At 42.0% G+C, this 25,351-nt stretch overlaps 1 protein-coding gene across 1 annotated transcript; it reads left to right on the top strand.

The window, feature by feature from the left end:
* The first annotated feature begins 1,113 nt into the window (after window positions 1-1,113).
* On the top strand, window positions 1,114-23,845 carry lyrm7 (LYR motif containing 7). The gene is made up of 5 exons (XM_078214348.1): window positions 1,114-1,186; window positions 1,930-2,002; window positions 9,939-10,009; window positions 17,827-17,908; window positions 22,020-23,845. Exons 1-5 carry the CDS (start codon window positions 1,169-1,171, stop codon window positions 22,091-22,093), a joined length of 318 nt encoding a protein of 105 aa, XP_078070474.1. The 5' UTR covers window positions 1,114-1,168; the 3' UTR covers window positions 22,094-23,845.
* Window positions 23,846-25,351: the final 1,506 nt, after the last annotated feature.

Consider the following 25,351-nt stretch of genomic DNA (forward strand, 5'->3'; position numbering starts at 1 on the left):
TGACATGAACCCAAGGTTGAGACCATCCTCATGTGTGCGGAACTTGGCTATCAGTCTCTGCTCAGCGATTCTGCGTTGTTGTGCGTCGTGAAGGCCACCTTGGAGAACACTTACCCGAAGATCAGAGGCTGAATGCCCTTGACTGCTGAAGTGTTCCCCAACGGGAAGGGAACATTCCTGCCTGGTGATTGTCGAGCAGTGTCCATTCATTCGTTGTTGTAGGGTCTGCATGGTGTGGTAGCTCTTTCGGGTACCAACATAATAAACTAACTCAAATTAACTTAGGGACAAAGTAAAAGGGGCAGCTCCCCAAAAGGAAGGGGGGAACAGCCCGAACCAAAAACAAAGTCGAAAGGAAACTTAAAACGTCAAACCAAAAGGTGATTATCGGGGTCGATAATACACCCCAGCCCCTGCGGTGCCCAGCGGTCGCGGAAGGCGTCAACCGCGCCCGTGGACACCGCATGCTCCCTCTCCAGAGACACCTGGCCGCGAATGTACTGCATGGTGTGGTAAACCACTGTTAAGCTTATTGCCTGTGTGTGTGTGTGTGACATGCCTGGACATGCCCCTGCCGGCCTGGCTTGGGACTCCTCCCCCCTGGTCCAGGTATAAAGGTGACTGCTCCCCACCCCCTGCCTCAGTCTCTGGACCAGTTCATCAGCATAGGTGTGCGCCAAGTCTTTTGCTAATAAAAGCCTATTTGTTCTAGCATACAAACTAGTCTTTGCTTGATTGATAGTGCATCACATGGTCTCCCCAATGTACCATGCCTCGGGACATCCTTTCTTGCAGCGTATCAGGTGGACAATGTTGGCCGAGTCACAAGTGTATGTACCTGGTGGATGTTGTTCTCACGTGAGATGATGGCATCTCGTGATTCAAAGGTTTATATCAAATTTCTATTTCTAAAAAAGGTGTAAAGTATCTTAGACATTCATTTGAAATATAAATTTATATCTTCCATGAAGTACAATTACTTGTGCACTCTTACAAAATGCCCCATTCTTGCTAAACTGATGGCTTTGTCTCGGTGCTGGTCTGCCTGCCTAGTAAGGTTGCAGAATTGCGGTTTCGACAAGGCTGTGTGCTTGTTTGTCCTTGGGCAGCGCCTGTACGGTGGAGGATTTGCTACATTGGGGCGGCAGTGAAGCGGGGGAAATGTGGGATGGATACCCGCAGCAAGGTGAGAGTTACCTTTAGCCCAGGGACAGGTATGGACCTGGCCAGAGCTTGGGGAGGGTCTGGCTCGCTTGTTAATGTGTAATGCGGCAGTGAGAGATCGCTCCGGAGTTGACATTGAGCCCGGGGTGATTTGACCTAATGTGGCTATCGCTGCATCTACTGAGAGAGGGAAGGTGCAAAGCGCTGACTGTTTCCCCGTGCTTTTAAATGGTTTTTACGTTCTTGTCTGATAAACCTGAATTATATTACCAGCCAAAGACTGCTGTCCAGTCAATATATACATGCCACACTTCTTAAGTTTAATATTAAATTGACTCTTTCCTAGTAAGCAATTTAGCACGTTCTCAGGCTGTATTACAGACAGTCCAGGAACACTGAAGTTCTGTAGAAGGGTCATTTGGACTCCAAACGTTAACTCGTGTTTCTCCACAGATGCTGCCAAGTCTGCCGAGTGTTTATTTCAAATTTCCAACCCCTCCATATTTGCTTTTACATTTTGAGGCTTGTCTTGTACCAGCTCTGAGGACGAAGATGAAATAGTCACGCACCTCTTTGCAATATTCAATGTAGTTGGCTTTCATACAGAGTTATAAAACTGTTGACACCAACTATGCAGTAAGACTAGCATGTATGCTGATGATAGACCTGTTAGATTTTTTTCTAAATCAATGGTAATAAATTGCAGTTTATGTATTAATATTTTGCTGGACTATATCTGTTTCTTTGTACTTTTTGCATTGGAAGGTATTGCAGCTTTTCAAGGCTTTACATAGAACAAGACAAGAAGTGTTTAAAGGTGACAGTCAAGCTCTAGAAGGTAAGCTTAATTAAATACTGCTGATTGAACTGATGTTGGTGTAATTTTTAAAAGTATGTTTTTTTAAAATTCATTTGTGTGACATGTGCATCGCTGGCTGGCCAGCATTTGTTGTAAGGAGTCTAACAACACCAGGTTAAAGTCCAACAGGTTTATTTGGTAGCAAACGCCACTAGCTTTCCGCTCCGAAAGCTAGTGGCGTTTGCTACCAAATAAACCTGTTGGACTTTAACCTGGTGTTGTTAGACTCCTTTCTGTGTTTACCCCAGTCCAACGCCAGCATCTCGACATCAGCATTTATTGCCCATCCTTATTTGCCCTTGGATGGCAGTTGAGAGTCAACCACATTGCTGAGACGCTGGAGTCACATATAGGCCAGGCCAGGTAATGACAGCAGATTTCCTTCCCTAAAGGACATTGGTAAACCAGATGAGTTTTTTCGACAATAGTTTCATGGTCATCAGTAGATTCTTAAATTCCAGATATTTTTTATTGAATTCAAATTTCACCATCTGCTGTGGTGGGATTCGAACGTGGGTCCCCAGAACATTAGCTGAGTTTGTGGATGAATAGGGATGATTGATAGGGCACTAATAGGCTGGGTTGGATTTATCCACATTTTGTGGACAGGACACACATGGGCAATTTTCCACATTTTCAGGTAGATGCTAGTGTTGCAGCTGTACTGGAAAAGCTTGACTGGGGCTGGTATGATTGGACCCTTGACAGAGTGCCCAAATTTGTTACTCTCCGTCCCCTCTGTGGAAACTGTCTTGTAAGCCCCAGTTTGTTAAATTCCAGGTGGGATATCCCTGGGTGAGGTGGGTTGAATTGGCTCCCTTTCTTTATTTAACCTCCTCGGTTGATCGCAACAAGATTATTTCAAAAGGATTCCTTTCCTTCCTTTCCTTTTCCCAGTCCAAATTATTTATATTTTCAAAGGAATCAATTTAACCAAGCTTTCTTGAGTTAAAGAAAGAGTGCGTTTATAGCTACTAAATGTGTGAAATATCTTTAATGTGTTCCAACCAAAGCCAACATCCAATACACACAACCCTCCAAATAAATACAGTACAGCATAGGTTAATGTCCACTTGTTACAGGAATCCCGCCTCCTGGGTTGTGCTGAAAATCCCTTGTGAAGAAACTCCGAAGTGATTGTAGTCGAATCTATTTCCCAAAACACAGCTTCTTTAAGGCAGAACCAAACGTAGAGGGGGAAAAAACAGGGAGAGAAAGAGACTGCTTCTTAGCTTGCTGCTAAGCTGCTTCCAAAAAAACTAAAAGCCCTATCACATGACTGCCACAGCTTAGCTCCACCCCCAATGATATCGCTCAAGCTGCATGATGTTTTAAAAAACCTTTCTAAAAGGTACACATGACATCCCTGAATTCACATCCTCAGCCATCTTTGGCTCATACAGTTCATTTTTAAAATCGCGTTCAATATATTCGTACACAGTTCGGGGTTTTGGTCCTTCATGACAATCATGAGTAGTTAGTTCTGCAGCACGAGCATTCCATACTGGTGTTGGAATGTTGTCAGTGTCTACAGCTTTTGCAATAATCCCATGCCTTCAGCCACTTCTTGATATCATATGGGGTGAATTGAATTGGCTGAAGACCGGGATCTCTGACTTTGGATCCACTGGAAGAGGCCAAGATGGATCGTCCACTCGGCACTTCTGGCTGACGACTATTGCAAATGCTTCAACCTTGTCTTTTGTACTGATGTGCCGAGCTCCCCCAACATTGGGGATATTCGTGGAGCCTCCTCATTTTTAGTTGTGATGCCTACCAAACTTGCAAATATTCTCTTCTATCTTACAATGCAATCTTGAGCTCTATATTACAGTAAGCATCTAGTTATGGAAAAAATATACCCTTACTAACTTAATTTGAAAAGATCCAATCTGCCAAAGATTGGAAAACATGACCGCCACTGAAGCTTTTTTATAAAATAATATACATTTCTGTCCTCGCCCCATTCTTGGGGGTGCTGGTTAGCTCTTGACAGGGAAATGCAGTTATTTGGTACTTCAGTCACGTGACCATTCTTGGTTTATGTCTTGCCCGCGCAATGTCAGCAAACTATTTGACTGTGGGTGATTAGCAGGCAAGGCTGATAGAGATCTTCTGCACTTTCTGACACTGGATAACAATCAGGACATTTCAAGCTAGATTATATCTATAATTTGAGGATTCGGCTCACAACTTTATGACTTGGACGTGTGTGCTCCCAACTGATTTTACTGACACTGAGATAAGAACAGGTCAACTAAACATTGTAGAAGCTGAATCTTTCTTGATGGAAGCAGAGTTTGGTTCTTCACATTGAGATGATGAAACTTCTTCTTCATCTATCTCGTGACCTTTTTTTTTAGGGCATGGAATTGTAATTTTGCAAGCTGCATGAAGTGCATTGGATCTCTACTTCAGGGAACAGAATCATATGTATAGCACGGAAGAAAGCCATTCGGCACTTTGTGTCAGTGTCGGATAAAAATATACCTATTGACCTAATCTCGCTCTCTTGTCTATCACCTTCTAGGTTGCGGCACTTCAAGTGCATATCCAAGTGCTTTTTAAACATGACCAGGATTTCTCCTCCTAACCTTTCAGGCTAAGTTTCACCTCTGGGTGAAAATATTAAATATTTCTCCTGAACCACCACCAGTTCTTCTACTCACTACTTGAATTACTTTAAATCTGTGACCCTGGTTTTTGGCTCCTCTGTTTAGAGACATAGATTCCCCTTATCTATACCCCCTCAATCTTTTACACCTCAATTATATCTTCCCTCAGTCTCCTCTATTCCAAATAAAATAATCCCAGTGTTACAAATGCGTGGTTGTGATATTATGGATTTTGTCAGGGGGGGGGGAAAAAAAAATCTTTTTTTTTAAATGGACAAAAGGAACTGAGAAAAGGGTTGCCAAAAAGTACCTAACCTTTTTACAACTGCAATGTTTGCCAAGCTTCCAGAAGGCTCCAAGTGGAATGCAAGTAGACATATCCAGACATGGGAAGACATTTGAAATTCAATGTGCATTCCCACAAGGGTAAACAGGAACTCTTTGACAATCCCTTTCCTGGAGGTGTGACTAGCTCCTTCCACTTCGCCAAACCTGGAAGAATGGGAACCATTCGAGTTAAAGGCTGAGACATTTAAAAGGTTCATTATCTCTGCTAAAAGACAACAGATGGGACTGTGCCCCCCTGGCTTGCGCTAACCCAATATCTAATGTAGAAGCATGATTCAATAGTTTGGGACCGCAGCCATTTTGATCTGAATATCTGGCTGGCGTAGAACCCAGAAGACTCTGGAAGACAGGTCCAGCCCACGCTCTCAGCTGAACTAAGTGTTCACAATATGAGAGAGCTGGAGTAGTCACAGTGGAAGATTCACTTGCCTTGTTTGTCTTCCCCAAATGCACTATTTCTCACCTTGTCCAGATTGAATTCCGTTTCCCACTTTTCTGCCCACTTGATCTGTTCATTGGTATCTTCCTGCACACTACAGCTTTTCTTCCTATCGATCACATGGCTAATTCTTGTGTTATCTGCAAATTTCTTAATCGTACTTGCTACATTTAAATCAAAATCATTAATACAGTGCGGCCCCGTTATAACGCGACGGTTGGGGTCCATAAAATGTTATCGCGAAAAAAGCAGGGTCGCGCTAAATTGGGGTTGCGCTAAATAGCCAATCATGAGCGGGGAAAAAAAGGGTCCAATGATTCATCGCGTTATATCCGAATTCGCGCTAAATCGGGTCGCGTTAAATCGGGGTTCCACTGTATATAGCACAAGATTTGCAACCTAGTATTGAGCTCCACTGGAAATCAGCCTTCCAGTCACACACATTCCTGTGGACCTGTCCTTTATTGCTTCCTGCTACTGAGTTAATTTGGACCAAACTGGCATTTTTCCTTGGTTCTCATGAACTTCACTTTCCGGACCAGTCTGCCAAACCGGATCTTAAAAAGTCTTGTTAAAATCCATGTAGATGACCCTCCTTATTACTTCATCATCAAGTACAGTAAAGGTAATTAGACACAATTTTACTTGACAAATCTGTGCTAACTGTCCTTGGTTAATCTGTGCCTCTGATAGATGAAAATTAATTCTGCCCCTCAAGTTTTTCAAAAATTTACCCACCACCAAGGTGACTGGCCTGTACCTCCTCGAGTTATTCTTTCCCCCTCTTTTACAGCAGCAGTACAGCATTAGCTGGTGCCACTTCTCCAGCACCAGGGCGGATTGGAAAATGGTTTGGTCAAAATGATTGACTGTCAATCAAATTAACTGAGGGACAAATTAAAAGGGGCAGCCCCCAAAAAGAAGGGAACTACCCGAAACAAAAGACAAAGCAGAAAGAAAACTTAAACCATCAATCTAAAATATGATTGAAGGGGTCGGTAATGCATCTCAGCCCCTGCAGTGCCCTCGGACACTGCATGCACCCTCTCCGGGGGCACCCGGCTGCGAATGTAGCCGTGGTAGAGGGGCAGACAGTTGGGCCGGACGACCTACTTGGTCTCCCGCTGCCTGGACCGATTTATGGCAAGTTTAGCAAGGCCCAGGAGCAGGTTCACAAGGAGGTCCTCGGCGTTCCCCCTCTCAACTCCGGGTGCCCATAGTTCAGGAGTGTGGCACTGAAGTGCAAATGAAGCATCAATAAGAGTTTTTTAAGGTAACTAAAAAGGGAGTGCAGCCTATAACACTCAACATGGACATGGTCCACAGACTCCGCAAGATCACAAAAAGGGCAGGTTTCTTGGGAGCCTGTGAACCGGTGCAACCTACGGTTGTGTGGAACCACTATGCACCACCCTCTACCCCAGGTCTCCAAGGTAGTGGGGGAGGATCCCTCCAAAGAGGGACCTCCACTGCTAGACGACAACAAGGTGCGCCAAGGTGTATCCGAGCGATGGGTGAGGACACAGTAGTGGAAGGTGCACAGCAGCGACCCATACAGGAAACGCCTCTGACATGGCAAAGGGCACCAAGGGCATTTCTGTGAGGCGGCTCAAACTGTGGGACCCCTGACCTTGTAAGGGGGGTCTGGGCTTGAGGCCAATTTGAAATTCCATCCGAGCAGGGGTAAGCTCAGACGGGATCCCACTGCACAGTTGCGCCTCCTCGAGACCACGTGTGACATCGGGCCCAAGCGCAAACTTTCTAAGGTCATGAATGGCATTGGCTGCAAGCTGAACATCCACTGCCGCTTGCTAGGCTAGCTCGTGGCATGTCATCCAGCCCACCCCTTTGCCACCCAGCACATCCCTGACCCTGGTCACCCTAGCATCGTAAGAAGTTTAACAACACCAGGTTAAGCCTCCTCTCCGTCAGCCACCTGAAATTGTATCGGTGGAAGAGTGGATTCCTGAACAGTGGCTCCAGAATCACCGCTGCTACTCCAGACCAGGGAGACCTGCGGCGCAAGGCAATCATGTCCCAGAATTTGAGTAGGTCCAGGTAAAAAATGGACAACACCTGCAGGGAGCTCTGAAGAACAACCCCCGCCCCGGTGGAAAATGACAGTCAGCGTCTCCACTATTTTATCAATTGCTTCTCTTAACAACCTGGGATACATTTCATTCAGGCTCGGTAATTTATCTACTTTATTGGAGACATTTTTAGAAAAATGGGACTTTCCAAACAATACCTATTCTGTGACAGTTGACAGGATTGATTGTGAACTGGAAAGTGCTTTGATACATGGAGTTGTTGCATCAGGTACTAAAACCTGTGTGGTGTTTTACTGCTTGCATTTTAATGGAAAACAAAGCAGAATTGAAATAAAGTTTTGCGGTTGTAGAGTCAGTGTTCCTTAATTGCTAGCACTCTCATCCTGCAAAAGTACAGCTATTGCTGTGAGCCTTGGCATTACCAATGTCCACAGGAAGAGAAGAACACCGTACTGTTAGTTGGCTTGTAGGTAATGTTCAGATTTTGAGCTGGTGACAGTAAGAAAGGGAAGGAAGGCAAGAAGGAACATTGGGGTGTGGCAAAGTGATACAAAATGCGTAGGTGAAAGTGAATTAATCAGGGAGGTATGGAATGGAGAAAAGAGGCATTGGCAAATATGTGCGAGAGATTCCGCGGGGGAAATGATACGGGGAAATGTAAATGAAAGAAAAGTTAAAGTTTATTTATTAGTCACAAGTAAAGCTTACGTTAACACTGCAATAAAGTTACTGTGAAATTCCCCTAGTCGCCACAGTCCAGCGCCTGTTTGGGTCAATGCACCGAACCAGCAAGTCTTTCAGAATGTGGGAGGAAACCGGAGCACCCAGAGGAAACCCACACAGACAGTAACCCAACCCTGGCACTGTGAAGCAGCAGTGCTAACCACTGTGCTACCGTGCCACCCCAAGCGCACAGTCTAGCGTGCGAGTCATTATTTGAAAACTCCAGCTATCAGAAGTTTTGTTTTGCTAGGTTTAAACGTTCTTAAGTAGACGATGTATTATGACGGCAAACAAGATCTGAAACCAAGCTGTACCAGCTGCATATTGAGGTGCGATTTACTGTATTGTCAACATTTTGTTTTGTTTGTTTTCTGGGTTTCGGTTGTGAATTAGTGTGAACCAATCCTATTCTTCTCCCTTGTCAAATTTTCACTTCTGTAAAATTTGATTTGGATGATCTTTTAAAGAAAATGCCCGATGGTTCACTGAAATATAAATCGGACATTTCATTTTCAGTGATAGAACTCAAGTTACTCCTAACTGAAATTTTAACCAATTTGTTTTTGGAGGCCCATGTATTGGGTTTTTGAGAGTTTTGATAGTCACGTACCTATGTGCAGCTGGACGTTTTTGTTTTAAGTTGGGTTCCCAGGAGAGCCATGTTGAACTTCAGATCAATGATCCTTAAATTCAGCCATGCTTCCTATACGTCTGTAATTTTCATGCCTGCCAGTGTACAGGTGGGAGGTAGAGGTCACAAAATTGCTGCATCTGGAAATACTTAAGCAACTACTAAGGAACAGAATAAAATTTTAGTTTGGATTTTTTAAAAAAAGAAATGTATCAAAAGCCTCATAGCGGAAATTCGTTTTCTGCACTTCCTCTTCTGATTTTAATTTGACACAAATTTAAAATGAAATACATGATTATATTGGTAACAGATTCAGGAATCCGTATGGTGCCAATTCATTCTGCATACAGCAGGTCATAAGGGGTCATCTATTCTGACAAGCAAGGTTCAAAAAGATAAATCCAATATATTTTCAAAATTTTGGAGCAAATTGGGCAAAAGAAAATAAAGTTGCCCATTGTCTTTTTCCTTTTTTGCCATCACAGTAATAATAATCCTTCTCCTGCATAATGTGCTTTTGAACTATAGATCCACTGTACCTCATTATATTCAAGCATCTCTAACTACACGGGCCTACTATTCATTCTCCTAGTGTCTGCCATCTTGGTTATCTGCCAGAATCTTTATAGGACAGAATCTTGCGTAGGAAAGTCTTCCAATACCAACCTTCTCAAGATTTAGCTTGATGCAGTCCCTCGACCCAAGAAAGACTTGTGCTAAGCATGGCTTCATCCCCTTGTTAAGAGTATTGCTTAATTGTGTGCATAAGGTCAGAATCGAAAGACTGAATTCTATACCAATTTCCATTATTTGGGAGAATTATATACAGAGCTTTGTCTTTAGAAGACATTTGAAACAAGTCCCTTGCTATGTTTGTTGTGTGTTAAACTGCAATTTCCAGACTCATGTTCTTTTCTTTATTTAGTTATATACAGAACTTTGTCTTTAGAGGACATTTCATAGTTTAGAAAACTTGTGTGATGTTTCTTGGGATCCTGAAAGAATTACTCAAGCCTGGATTCTTATTTTAATACACGAGACTTGGATTTATGAATATTTGTGTTTCAAATTTGATTGTGTAGCGAAACTAATTTTGTGACCTGTTTAGCTGCAAGACAGAAGATTAACTCTGAATTCCGGCGCGACCTTACTGAGTTGTCTCCAGAGAAAATAACTGAGGTCAGTTCATTGTGGCAATTTTTACACTGCCTTCCCCTACCAAATATTTCATCATGAGCTCAGTGACTAATTGCACAAGGATGTGTCTGGGTTACATTTACATATATTTGGCATGTGTTCACGCGTTGGTTTTAAAAGATCAAAATTACTTGTGATCAAGTTCTATTATTGGAATGAGCAGCTGTGTTAATGTAAAGCCAGTTGTAATTATTTACACTGTAATGAAAAATCATACATTCTGTTCAATAGTATCGGTCTATATGTATCATTGCCTTCCTGCAGCTGTCATGTTGATTATAAGAGCAGTGAAAGCACTTGAGCAACTTCATGGGAATAATAAATATTGTCTTGTGGGAGGGTGGCAGCCGGCACTTGTTGAAATGATTTCCCTGACAGTGATCAGATTTTAGTGGGTATGTTTGTGAAATCCAAAGTGCAAGGTAAAATTAACTAAATTGGTTAGGTGCATTGACCCGAACAGGTGCCAGAATGTGGCATCTATGGGAATTTCGCAGTAACTTCATTGCAATGTTAATGTAAGCCTTACTCGCGACTAATAAATAATACACTTAGAAATGTGAAAGTTAGACATAGCCAGCATGAGGGTGAATCTGAAAATCTCTTTCCACTGTTCGGTAAATCAGGAGTGTAATTTGAGAATTCTGATTAATTCTAAATACCCAACATGAGGATAATTAGCAGCTAATGTTTTAATATGTGGTTTGAGAATAATACAAAATATGTAAGTAACATCTTAATGTCTCTAAGAAATGGTTTTTAACATGCCGTTAAAATGAAAGATGTATTCATGAAAGATATCAGCACAAGTCAGGCACAAATTATGCAACAAAGTAAATAACCAATGCATATCTAAGCCGGGGAAAATAAGTCCAATAGAAAAAGGTGCCTTCAATAGAACCGGTTTAAATTGGTTAGAGAAAATGCTGAATCATAAGAAGCCATTTTTTTGGGAGAGAACTTCCGTAAAACAGACTGACTAATAAGAGAGTTATATTTGAAGATGTCAGAGAATTATTGATTGAAAGACATAAGAACATAAGAAATAGGAGCAGGAGTAGGCCATCTAGCTCCTCGAGCCTGACTCTCCATTCAATAAGATCATGGCTGATCTGATAGTGGTTTAGTTCCACTTACCCGCCCGCTCACCATAACCCTTAATTCCCTTATTGATCAGAAATCTATCTACCTGTGACTGAAACATATTTAACGAGGTAGCCTCCACTGCTTCAATGGGCAGAGAATTCCAGAGATTCACTACCCTCTGAGAGAAGAAGTTCCTCCTCAATTCTGTTCTAAACTGACTCCCCCTTATTTTGAGGCTGTGTCCTCTAGTTCTTGTTTCCTTTCTAAGTGGAAAGAATCTCTCTGCCTCTACCCTGTCTAGCCCCTTTATTATCTTACATGTCTCTATATAAGATCTCCCCTCAGCCTTCTAAACTCCAACGAGTACAGACCCAATCTACTCAATCTCTCCTCATAAGCTAACCCCCTCATCTCCGGTATCAATCTGGTGAATCTTCTCTGTACTCCCTCCAAGGCCAATATATCCTTCCGCAAATAAGGGGACCAAAATTGCACACAGTACTCTAGTTGCGGCCTCACCAGTACCTTGTACAATTGCAGCAAGACCTCCCTGCTTTTATACTCCATCCCCTTCGCGATAAAGGCCAACATTCCATTTGCCTTCTTGATCACCTGCTGCACCTGCAAACTGAGTTTTTGTGATTCATGCACAAGGACTCCCAGGTCCCTCTGCACAGTAGCATGTTGTAATTTTTCACCGTTTAAAAATAGTCCATTTTACTATTATTTCTTCCAAAGTGGATAACCTCACACTTATCAACATTATACTCCATCTGCCAAATCCTCGCCCACTCACTTAGCCTATCCAAATCTCTCTACAGACTTTCCGCATCCTCCACGCAATTTGCTTTCCCACTCATCTTTGTGTCATCCGCAAACTTTGTTACCCTACACTTGGTCCCCTCCTCCAGATCATCTATGTATATGGTAAACAGTTGAGGCCCCAGCACCGATCCCTGCGGCACGCCACTAGTCACCAATTGCCAACCAGAAAAGCACCCATTTATTCCAACTCTCTGCTTCCTGTTAGATAGCCAATCCTCAATCCACGCTAACACTTTACCCCCAACTCTGTGTACCCTAATCTTCTGCAGCAACCTTTTGTGAGGCACCTTATCGAACGCCTTCTGGAAATCTAAAAACACCACATCCACCGGTTACCCTCTGTCAACCGCACTAGTCACATCTTCATAAAAATTCAGTAAATAAATAGACATGTGATCAGTAGATTGACAGATCAGTGAATGAACAAAATTGCTGTTAATTAAGTGCTGGGCAGATTAATCTGATTAAAAAGAAGTATGACTATTCTACTTTTTTGGCATGAAATCTGAGATCTTTTGTGAAAGCCTGCTAGCTCATTAGCTGTGTAGGTGGAACCATTGGTCTCCCATTTTGGTCAAAATGAGATTTGTCTTGTCCTCATTGTATGTTTATCTGAATATTGTTAATTTGTAATGTTTTTGATTCTAACATTTCAATGTTTTAATAAAAACTAATTTAAACATAGAAAAACTACAGCACAAACAGGCCCTTCGGCCCATAAGTTGTGCCGAACACATCCCTACCTTCTAGACCTACCTATAACCCTCCATCCTATTAAGCTCCATGTACTCATCCAGGAGTCTCTTAAAAGACCCTATTGAGTTCGCCTCCACCACCCCTGACTGCAGCCGATTCCACTCGCCCACCACCCTCTGTGTGAAAAACTTCCCCCTAATATCTCCCCCCCCCCAGCACCTTAAACCTGTGTCCTCTCGTAGCAGACATTTCCATCCTGGGAAAAAGCCTCTGAGAGTCCACCCGATCTATGCCTCTCAACATCTTATACACCTCTATTAGGTCTCCTCTCATCCTTCGTCTCTCCAAGGAGAAAAGACCGAGCTCCCTCAGCCTATCCTCATAAGGCATGCCACTCAATCCAGGCAACATCCTTGTAAATCTCCTCTGCACCCTTTCAATCTTTTCCACATCCTTCCTATAGTGAGGCGACCAGAACTGAGCACAGTACTCCAAGTGGGGTCTGACGAGGGTCTTATATAGCTGCATCATTATCTCCGGACTCCTAAACTCAATCCCTCGATTGATAAAGGCCAGCACACCATACGCCTTCTTAACCACCTCCTCCACCTGCGGGGCCGATTTCAGAGTCCTATGGACCCGGACCCCAAGGTTCTTCTGATCCTCCACAGTACTAAGAGTCTTTCCCTTTATATTGTACTCCTTCATCCCATTTGTCCTACCAAAATGGACCACGACGCATTTATCTGGGTTGAAGTCCATCTGCCACTTCTCCGCCCAGTCTTGCATCCTATCTATGTCCCTCTGTAACTTCTGACATCCCTCCAGACTATTCACAACTCCACCAACCTTCGTGTCGTCGGCAAACTTACCAACCCATCCTTCCGCTTCCTCATCCAGGTCATTTATGAAAATGACAAACAGCAAGGGTCCCAGAACAGATCCCTGGGGCACACCACTGGTGACCGATCTCCATTTAGAAAAAGACCCATCTATACCCACTCTCTGCTTCCTTTGGGCAAACACAGTAAGAAGTTTAACAACACCAGGTTAAAGTCCAACAGGTTTATTTGGTAGCAAAAGCCACACAAGCTTTCGGAGCTCTAAACCCCTTCTTCAGGTGAGTGGGGATTCTGTTCACAAACAGTGCTTATAAAGACACAGACTCAATTTACATGAATAATGGTTGGAATGCGAATACTTACAACTAATCAAGTCTTTAAGAAACAAAACAATGTGAATGGAGAGAGCATCAAGACAGGCTAAAAAGATGTGTATTGTCTCCAGACAAGACAGCCAGTGAAACTCTGCAGGTCCACGCAACTGTGCGAGTTACAAATAGTAACTCCCACAGTTGCGTGGACCTGCAGAGTTTCACTGGCTGTCTTGTCTGGAGACAATACACATCTTTTTAGCCTGTCTTGATGCTCTCTCCATTCACATTGTTTTGTTTCTTAAAGACTTGATTAGTTGTAAGTATTCGCATTCCAACCATTATTCATGTAAATTGAGTCTGTGTCTTTATAAGCTCTGTTTGTGAACAGAATTCCCACTCACCTGAAGAAGGGGCTTAGAGCTCCGAAAGCTTGTGTGGCTTTTGCTACCAAATAAACCTGTTGGACTTTAACCTGGTGTTGTTAAACTTCTTACTGTGTTTACCCCAGTCCAACGCCGGCATCTCCACATCCTTTGGGCAAGCCAGTTCTGGATCCACCGGGCAGCAGCCCCTTGGATCCCATGCCCTCTCACTTTTTCTAGAAGCCTTGCATGGGGGACCTTATCGAACGCCTTGCTAAAATCCATATAAACCACATCTACCGCCTTCCCTTCGTCAATATGTTTAGTCACATTTTCGAAGAACTCCACCAGGCTCGTAAGGCACGATCTGCCCTTGACAAAGCCATGCTGAGTATTCTTGAGCATACTAAACCTCTCTAAATGCTCATATATCCTGTCCCTCAGGATCTTCTCCATCAGTTTACCAACCACTGAGGTTAGACTCACCGGTCGGTAATTACCTCGGCTATCCCTATTCCCCTTCTTGAAAATAGGAACCACATCCGCAATCCTCCAATCCTCCGGCACCTCTCCCGTCTCCATCGACGACGCAAAGATCATCGCCAGAGGCTCTGCAATCTCCTCCCTCGCCTCCCACAGTAACCTGGGGTACATCCCATCCAGACCCGGCGACTTATCTATCTTGATTCCATTCAAAGATTCCAGCACAACCTCTTTCTTAAAGTTAATTGAAGAATTTCGTTGAACTGAATGAACTTTTTTTGCCTTTGTGAAATGAAATGTTTAATGAAAAGATTTAGCCTTTAATATAACCAGGCCACAACAAGCAGCTAGAATTTATGCATTTATCATGTCAGAGAGATTGCAAGAATTCACTTTTCCTTTTGCAGAGTTCAATATATAGATATTGTAGATGTCTCAATAGGTTTTAAAAGGAATGGGATGCAGAATTTCAAGACTTTTGAGAAGATACAAGAGAGACTTATTGGACTTGCAGCATGGATGAAGGACGTCATTTATTTAGAGTCTGGAGAAGGCTGGGATTGTACTTGGAGAAGAGGAGAAAAGGTTACGGTAGCAATAAAGGAGGCTGTCAAAATCATGGGGGGGATTTGATTGAGTAGACCGGGAGAAACTCCATTGGCAGAAGGTTCAATAATTAGGGACTCTGGGAGAGAGGCTGGCATAATGGTAATGTCACTGAGGTAGTAATTCATAGGTTCATATGAATATGGTATATAGTGAAAAGTATTGTTACTTGTGCACTATGGACATGAATTCAAATCCCAACATGGCAGCTGGTGGAATTGAAATTTAATGAATAAAGCCTGGAATTGAAAGGTTCACTGATGTCATTTTAAGGAAGGAAATCTGCCATCCTTACCTGGTCTGGCCTACATGCAATTCCAGACCCACAACAATGTAGTTGACTCTGAACTACCTTCTGCAATCTCCCAGAAAGCCAATAAGTTCATGGGCAATTGGGGATGGGCAACAAATGCTAGTCTTGCTGGTAATAGCCACATCACATCAAAGAACAAAACAAATCTAAGTGATAAAATGGGCAAAGAAAAACCATGGGGGAGATATGGAGAATATTTTTTTACACAGTGAATTATGATCTGCACTGCCTGAAATGATGATGGAAACTGGTTCAATAGTAATTGGATATATACTTGAAAAGGAACATTTGCAGGACTTTGGAACAGAAGAATAGGACTAGTTATGTAATGCTTGCAAAAAGCTAGCACGGGCACAATGGGCCAAATGGCTTCTTGCTGTTTAGCATGATTCTAAGTAGATAATTAGCTTGTGAGAGCTGATGCAGTCATAATAGGCTGAATGATCTTCTGCTATGTTATCAAATTGTGAATCTATTTTTCTTCATTACTGCTGAGGAAATTATTTTACTGAATGCCTTGCTCCCTTCTGTTATTTCTCTTTGCATTTTATCCCCATGAAGCACCCATCCATACCTCACGCTACTGACCCTCCTCCCCAAAATATCCTGAACTTTGATTTGATTTATATTTCTACATGTATTGGTATATAGTGAAAAGTATTGTTACTTGTGCACTATATTCTGCACCCTATCCTTTTCCCCTATATTTCTTGCCTGTATAATCTTGCAGTTACAGGTCGGGTGAAGAGAAAGATCAGCTTACTATATGATTGAACCAATCAAAAGTCTGACAGCAGGGAAGAAGCTGTTCTTGAATCTGTTGGTACGAGTTTTCAGACTATTGTATCTTTTTCCTGACGGAAGAAGGTGGAAGAGAGTATGTCCGGGGTGCGTAGGGTCCTTGATTATGCTGGCTGCTTTCCCGAGGCAGTGGGAAATGTAGATGGAGTCAATGGATGGGAGTTTGCGTGATGGACGGGGTTACGTTCACAACCCTTTGTGGTTTCTTGTGATTTTGGTCAGAGCAGGAGCCATACCAAGCTGTGATACATCTATAAAAGTTGGTAAGAGTCATAGTGGACATACCGAATTTCCTTAGCCTTTTGAGAAAGTAGAGGCGTTGGTGGGCTTTCTCGACTATAGCATTGGCGTGGTGAGTCCAGGACAGATTGTTGGTGATCTGGACACCTAAAAACTTGAAACTCTTGTCAGTGGTACGTCACCACCCTCTTCCAATATACCCTTGCCAGTTCTCCAATGCCTTGTCACTGCCATCCCAGTGTTGCCACATCAAGCCTAGCCTTCTGCCCTGGCACTTTGACCATACCCTATCAGTGCTCGCTCCTTATCTTTGTCCAGCTGCCCCGACCCATCTTCACTGCCCCTCTCCCATTTCTACTAGATCTTACAACTGCTTTCCTAATACTTCTATGTCTGTTGTGCAGTTTTATGGTCTGTACTTCTGTATTTGTTATTGAAATCAATACGTTTCCCATTTATCCATCTACTAGAATCTAACCAATTGTAAATAGTCACTTCATTGAACAGAAATGTTAAACTGCATTATGGCAAAATGCTTTTCCCCATTTTGTTTTTTGCATCTGCACTATGGCGTACATTTTAAGCATGCTTCTGATGGAGGATTCAAATATGTTAAATGGATTATTTAACAACAGCTTGTATTTATATGGCGGCTTAATTGAAGGAAAACGCCGAGCATTATCAAATCCAATTTGACGCCAAGTCTCCAGGGAGATATTAGGGCAAAGGACTAAAAGCTTGTTCAGAGGTTGGTTTTAAAGAGCATCTGAAAGAAGGAGAGATAGGTAGAAGGGTTTACGGAGGGGATGCTGAGCTTTGGACAGAAAGTGTAGCTGCCAATGGTGGAGCAGTTAAAAGTGGGGATATTCAAGTGACCAGAATTGGAGGAGCACGGAGGATCTTGGATGGATCTAGAGTTGGAGGAAATTACAGAAATAGCAAGATGCGAGGCTGTGGAGAGATTTGAAAATAGGATGAGAATTTTGGAATTGAGGTGATGTTTACCAGGCGTCTGCATGGGCTAGCGCACGCAGATGATGGGTGAAAGGGACTTGGCCTGGGTCGAACACATGCTGAAAAGATGGAGGAGTTAGAGCTTGGTATATTAGACATGCCATGTTTGTATAATTGCTCAAAGGTCTGTTTATGACAATATTGTAGGCTTGGTTAAAATGCCTCTAGAATTTGTTTAGTAATTGTTTCTGAATTAAGTGTTTTGTTCTCTTCACAGTTACTTAAATTTGGTTCAGATGTTGAAATTATTCTCCGAAAAACGGTAATCCAGGGAGTTCTCTCAAACCACGGTACAATTTGTAAGTAAAATCCTTTCTTTCAAGTACATAAATCTAACCAAAAGAATGCATTGCCTGCTAAGACAGCAATTGCATGCTTTATGATCTTTGTTTGTATATGATCAGATTGGATAGGATTTTCCACATGCCCAGCGGCGGGTTTTGCAGTGGCAGAGGTGGCCTGCCATTGGCTAGTGGTGGGATTTTTTGGTCCCGCCTCGGTCAGTGGGTTTCTTGTTGTTTGCACCCATCACCATCAGCAGGACAGGAAGATCCTGCCGGCAGGAATGGCCGGAAAATTTCAGCCAATTTGTCTGAAACCACTAAAATTGAGATTAGTTGGAGATTTCCTTTTGCTATTTTTAATCAAAAGTTCAAGCCACTTTCATAGAATAGAATAAGAAAATAAGGCCATAGAGTGCAGGACAAATGCAACAAAAGTTTGGGCCGTTGTGACAATGGCAACTCATTGAAACATCTACTCACTTGGTCTCGTTCATCTTCTCATTTCTTCTTTCAAGTTAATTTAAGTTATATATCCACCGCAAATGAGCTGGGTCATTCTGTAATCAAACAACTATCTGGGTTTTTTAAAAATGTTCTCTTAATCCCACCCTTCGTTTTTTTCCTTCAGTCTTAAATCCACACCCTCCATTTAACAACTCAATTGCAGTGTAAATTATTTTTACTGAACGCCTCTGCCTGATCATTCCTTAACCTTCTTTGCTTAAATAAAATCATACCCAGTTTCTCATGCCTATCCTCATAACTAAAGCCTTGATACCTTCCAGTTGTTCTTTTATAGGATATGGGAACAAAAACAGGCCACTCTGCCCATTCAGTCCATGTTGGTGTTTATACTCTACAGTCAAGCCTCTTCCATCATTTCTTGTTGTAACAATCTGTTCCCTTCTCTCTCATATGTCTAGCTTCCCCTTAAAGGTATCTATACTATTCACTTCAACCGCTTCCTGTGGTAGTAAATTCCTTTTGAGTGATGAAGTTTCTTCTAATTAGTTCTAGTTATGCTTGTTGCCACAGGAGGAAACATTCTCTCTGTATCCGCTCTGTCCAAACCTTTCATAATTTTAAACATTTCTGTTCTGTAGTAAAGAGAGTCAGCCTATATATAGCACAGTGACATGCTCGGGAACAGCGGAATTAGGAGCAGAAGTAGGCAAATTCAGCCCTTCGAGCCTGCTCTGCCATTCAATCAGATCGTGGCTGATCCCTTCCTGGTCTCAAGTCCACCTTTCCACCAGTTCCCCAAATCCCTTTAACCTGTTTTTTTATCAGAAATATATCTATCGCCTTCTTGAAATCATTTGATGATTCAGAATCCGCCGTGCTATGGGGCAGCAAGATCGTGATGGGTTTCCGGTCAGGTGGTTCAGGTCATGAGCAGTTCTGGTCAAGCCGGGTGAGGTCAAAGGTTGCTCAAAGCATGGAAATAGATCAGTGGGGCACAAGTGATGAAGGGGAGAACTAGTCTGGCATCACACCGTGCCAATATGCACCAGCCAAATTATGCAGGTAACTTTTTTATTTTACTCAATTAAAATTGATGTGTGGCACATGCGAAAATGATCGGTTCTTAGAAAGCTGGACTTGAAACACTACTTTACCCACGCATTTCTGGTATTCTTAGAATTCTCTGCACCCTCTCCAGTACTCTGCGTTTTCTAACTAGCGTTTGATACAGGCTTAGCATAACTCCCACCATGGCATTAACATCCATGTATCTCTGAGGTTACGGGAGGGAGCACAATTCTATATCCTTTCCAGCCTCAAAAGTGTCCCTTAACCATTAACTGCTTCTGTCTGCCCTTTAGCCAGTTTCTTATCCATGCTGCTACACTCCCTTTAAGACCATGTGTTTTTTTTTAGCAAATGCATATAGACGGATTCCACATGCACAATATCCACAAAACCCTGGGAGGTTTCCCATTGTAGAAATCACCATTGCCTCAAGTTACTGCTGAATAGGAGGTTTAATTACTCTCTTCCAACAAGACTGCTTTGCAGCCCATTTGGGATTTGATCATTAAATTAACTAACTTGGACTCGGGCCCAGTTGAACTTAAGCACTGCAGAGGTTATGTTAGGTACCCATTCTCCATCCAGTGATCTTCCATTGGAGAGGCTTGTAATTCATTTATAATTTTGCAGTTTATTTCTGAATTTCACGTCTTCTGAATAATAATAATCATCTATTAGATGTGTGAATTATAAATTAATCAGTGTGCTTCTGTTTCAGAAGTTGGCCCCCCCAGCATTGAGTTTCTTATTATTAAATATTTCCAACAATATGCAAGTTGTCTTTTGTTGAGTATTGAGGTTGCTTTGGATAGGTTAGTGTTGAGCACTTGTATTCCAAACCAAAAGATCTGGTATTAAAAGGAATACTGCTCCGTAATAGCGTTCTAAAGTTAATAGCTTTAGATCTTCACTCTTAAAAGCATGTCTGTCTTTAAATAACCTATTTCTCCAAATGATGATTGACTTTCCAGCTGAAGGGGATTTTGCTTTCAGAGCAACTTGGTCACTTGGTGAAAATTGATGCTGCGTATTTGGTCAGATGCTGCTATGCTCTTAACAGTTGCCAGTTTGTATGAAAGCTTGCTTGGAGTAGTGATGGAAGGCTGTAATTTTTTTAATTCTTTCACGGACTGTGAGTGTCGCTGGCTAGGCCAGCATTTTTGTTGCCCATCTCTATTGACCTTGAGAAAGTGGTGGTGAGCCACCACTTTGAATCACTGCAGTCCATATGCTGTTGGTGCACCCACAGGGTGCAGGGTGTTGACCTAGCGACACTGGAGGAACATTAATATAGTTCCAAGTCAGGATGGTTGGAAGGGAACTTGCAGGTAGTGCTGTTCCCATCGACCTACTACCCTTGTCCTTCGAGGTGATAGAGGTTGGAGTTTGCACGATGCTTTCGCAAGATCCTTAATGAGTTTCTGTAGTGCATCTTGTAGATGGTTCACCCTGCTGCAACTGTACATTGGTGGTGGAGGGAGCGAATGTTTAAACTAATGAATGGGATGTCAATCAAATGGGTTGCCTTGTTCTGGATGGTATTGAGTTTCTTGTGTCAATAGAGCTGCAATCATCCCGGCAAGTGGAGAGTATTCTATCACACTCCCGATTTGTACGTTGTTGATGGTAGACGGGCCTTGGAGAGCCAGGAAGTGAGTTACTTTCCACAGAATACCCAGACTCTGACCTGCTTTTGTAGCCATAGTATTTATATGGCTGGTTGAGTTCACTGTATTGGTCAATGGTAAGCCCAAGATGTTGGAGATTCAGTAAAGGAAATGTCTTTGAATGTCAAGAGGAGATGGTTAGATTCTCCCTTGCTGGAGATGGTAATTGCCTGGCACTTAAGAGTCAAGTAACATTTGTACCACACATCACCTGATGAAGGAGCAGCATTCCAAAAGCTTGATTTCAAATAAACCTGTTGGACTGTAACCTGGTGTCGTGTGACTTCTGATCTTGTGATGGAAGGAGGGTCATTAATGAAGCAGCTGAAGGTGGCTGGGCTAGGACACTCCCCTTAAGGAACCCCTGCAGTGAGCTGAGATGATTGACCTCCAGTAACCACCTTCCCTGTTTAAAACATTGTCTATCTTATTAAATGTCAGATTAAAATAATAAGAGATTCCCATCACAAGTCCACTGTGTAAATAAATCATTTTCATCAATTTTTAAACATCTTTTTTTCTTTGCTTCTGATTTTTTAAAAATAACTTCCATGAGGCCCAAGTTTCCCAATTGTAACAACAGTTGGCTAGTCTCAGTATTATGATCAGAAAAGCTACAGCATAACCTGTAATTATGTTTTATTAGGCTGACAGCATTCGAATCAATACAATTGTTTTTGAAAACGTAATAGTTCGTACAGATGAATCCAACACAAGAGAAAGATGTGGGAAAATGCTCCACCCAGAGTTGATAAATAATGGTTTTATCATGGACTTGACTTTCGTGATCTATTTAAAGGAATACTGAGATCCTTCCTCTGCCTCTCTCATAAAAATCTCCAAAAGTGCATTAATATCTCTATAGCCCTCAATTTCCCTTCTCATAAGATACCGATCAAATAACCTACCTTTTTCTTTCCCCACAGCCATTGCACCCAGGAAAGAAATTCTTCTGGATAACTTGCCTTTCACTGAAAATCCTACACAGAAAGATACCTAGTGTAGAAAATATTGCCGTGCTGGATTTAATTTATTACCATGTCTCTAACATTGTATTGGAACAAATAAGGTTTGCCTTTTCTGAAGATGTTAAGTGTAGATAACATTTGTAATGAAACTAGCTTGGATGTGGTGACACAACATCTCATTTGTTTTTGTCTGGTGTACAGGCTGCTTAGCAATGAAAATAAAAACCAAAAATGTTGGAAGCATTCAGCTGGTGGGCAGAGAGAAACATTTAATGTTTCAGGTTGTTAGCCTTTCACCTATTTGTAATGCCGAATGTTGCATAAGACTTAAGATTCCTATTGTATTTCCAAATACAGTTGTGTACAGTAATCTAGTAGCTATACAGGAGACCACAGTGCTGTGGAATATTTTATGTTGTGTGGATTTGGGAATTTCCTTTTCCCTGACCTTTGGCATCCCTCCTTCATTAGAGCTAAAAGAGGCCTGGTTTGAGCTGACAGTCCAGGAACCAAGTTGTGGAATAATTACCAAATAAATAATATACTTCTCCTAAGAACTCCTGGATGAAAAACAAAGCATCGTTCATCTACTTCGCCTTTTACCATCATGGTATTGCATGATACAGTCATGATGGATTGTCGACTAATCATTACAACCAATCTCTCTCAATTAGATAACCACAGACCCAGACATGATGTAAGGAAAATCTGTGGGTGAAATAGAATTGTTATAGCACTGAGGATGGCCATTCAGCCTGCTGTGATTGTGCCAGCTCTCTGCTAGAGCAACCCAGCTGGTTGTACAACCCCAACCCCCCCTACCCCCCTCTTCCAGCCCTGCAAATATTTGCTGTTCAAATAATCATCCAACTTTTCTTTTGAAAGCAACAATCAAATCTGCCTCCCCCAGGCAGTGTGTTTGAGATTCAGCACTCCAGTTCCTATAGATGAATTTTTTTAAATTCCACTGAAATTGGTGCACAGTGCCGATGGCATGACGTGACAGAATCTCTCAGCTTTTTGTGTGTTTCTTTCTGTTATTTTCCCTGTTGCACTGTAAAACATGTTGAGCCAGTGCAGCAAATTGGCGTGCCTGTATTAGTGTAAAATTACATCATGATAGGAACATGCATGGCAAATTGAGCTGTCTCCATATCTTTGCAGACATGCAACTATTATCTTTTTATTAATTAGAAGAGTTGTCCGTTTGTTAACACATGTGGGGGGGATGCATTGGAGGATGCTGCAGAGAATGGAGTATCTATCTCCTCTTTGCGATTCCGAACAAAGATGTGTTTGTTTGGAATATTGTTCTCAATCTGTAATTAGTTTTTTTGTTTAAAAAAAAAGAGGGCAGTGTGATCACGACCACTAGAGTTGATGCACTTTTATTTTCAAAGTCAACACCTCGCAATTGAAATTTATTTTTTGGACTAGTTTCAGTTGGGAGAAGACAAGATCATCCTCAGTAGCTCTATAACTATAGGACTGTGCTATTGTAATTGGTTTTACCCAAGTGTATAAAATGACTTGCTAACCTAACCCTACTTTTCTGCCGATTTAAAATTGGATAATGTTACCCAAATTAAATAATTGCTGGGTCAGCATTAAGGAATATGTTTATATAAATGGTTAACGTTAAAGCATTGTTAATCAATCTGAAGCATTTTTAAATATAAAACAAGTTTGAACTTTTATTTTGTGATGGTTAGAATTTTAAGGAAAGTTTTTGGAAACTATGCTGTTTTTCCTTCCATGTTCATACCAATACAATTTTGGAGCATACTTTGCTGTTTTCTCTGGTATTTTTTTGTTTTTTGTCCATATGTATATTTCCATTATTTAATTTACAGTATTCTTATTCCTTGAGAGATGTCCAGTACTGGAATCTTTACTGTTACTTCAACCAGCATTGTTGATTCTCTCTTCAAACTGCCCTATTACATGCTGTACAAAAATGACTGGTTATTCTTAAGGACAAAAATGCTTTGGACAAAAGTTGTCAGTTTATCCTTTCAGCTCTGCTCATGGGACTATGATGTGGAGATGCTGGTGTTGGACTGGGGAGGGGGGGGGACACGGTAAGAAGTCTCGCAACACCAGGTTAAAGATTTCAGCGCTGCTCCCTCATCAGGTGAGTGAGGAAGGAGCAGCGCTTCGAACGGTTGTGATTCCAAATAAACCTGGTGCTGTGAGACTTCTTACCATGGGGCTATGTTATGCAGAGTTGCCCTTCAGCCACACCTTCTTTGAATATGAGAAAAGACCATTGGTTCAATTACAGCCTAACTCTGATACCTTAACTCATTCAACCATGCACCCAACTTCTTTAACCGTTTCAGATAACTTGAATTCTTGATTTCCGGAATTGTTGTAATTGCTCCTTCCCTTAAGCGATATCCTTCTGAGCCAACACCAAGAATTGCACACAGTATGTAAGACAGGATCTAAGTTCACCTATTTAAACGCTGCTAAGTAATTTATTTACCTTTTAGCTACAGCTAAACAGTGCTGACTGTTTTGTAGGTTTATCTCCTATAATTCCTCAAATCTCTTTTTTGTGATCAGCAAGATAGAACACTTTAATACACGCGTTTAAACATTTCAATTCCCTGCTAAGATGCTATTTATCCTCATTAACTACCACTTATTTGGCACAGTTGATGAAATGACTTGTTTCCTCATTAATCTGCAATGTTGCCAAATATTTGCCCGACCTCCAATTTTGACATCACGTGCAAACATGGAATTTTGTTTGAAACATTCTGCCAAGTCGTTAATGTACATTTGACAGAGCAAGGGTCTCGAGACCAACTGAGGATATTAAACATGAAATCATAGAAACCCTACAGTACAGAAAGAGGCCATTCAGCCCATCGAGTCTGCACCGACCACAATCCCACCCAGGCCCTACCCCCATATCCCTACATATTTTACCCGCTAATCCCTCTAATCTACACATCCCAGGACACTAAGGGGCAATTTTAGCATGGCCAATCAACCTAACCCGCACATCTTTGGACTGTGGGAGGAAACCGGAGGAAACCCACGCAGACACGAGGAGAATGTGCAAACTCCACATAGACAGTGACCCAAGCTGGGAATCGAACCCAGGTCCCTGGAGCTGTGAAGCAGCAGTGCTAACCACTGTGCTACCGTTGCTACATGGTTCCAGCAATCAACAAGAATAAGTTGCAAAGGGCAGATTGGTTAGAATATCCTCTGTGGTGATTGAAGTCTTTGTATGAGATTCTGTTCATGAACAATGGGTATCATTAGTATGGTTTTAG

The sequence above is a fragment of the Mustelus asterias genome, chromosome 6, assembly GCF_964213995.1.
Source record: "Mustelus asterias chromosome 6, sMusAst1.hap1.1, whole genome shotgun sequence".
NCBI classification, from domain to species: Eukaryota; Metazoa; Chordata; class Chondrichthyes; order Carcharhiniformes; family Triakidae; genus Mustelus; species Mustelus asterias.

What these genes read in the sequence shown, in the direction of transcription:
- lyrm7 (XM_078214348.1), top strand. An exon ending in TGACAGTCAAGCTCTAGAAG is followed by an intron (nt 2,003 to 9,938) that starts GTAAGCTTAATT and finishes TGACCTGTTTAG; the next exon opens with CTGCAAGACAGAAGATTAAC. An exon ending in CTCCAGAGAAAATAACTGAG is followed by an intron (nt 10,010 to 17,826) that starts GTCAGTTCATTG and finishes TTCTCTTCACAG; the next exon opens with TTACTTAAATTTGGTTCAGA.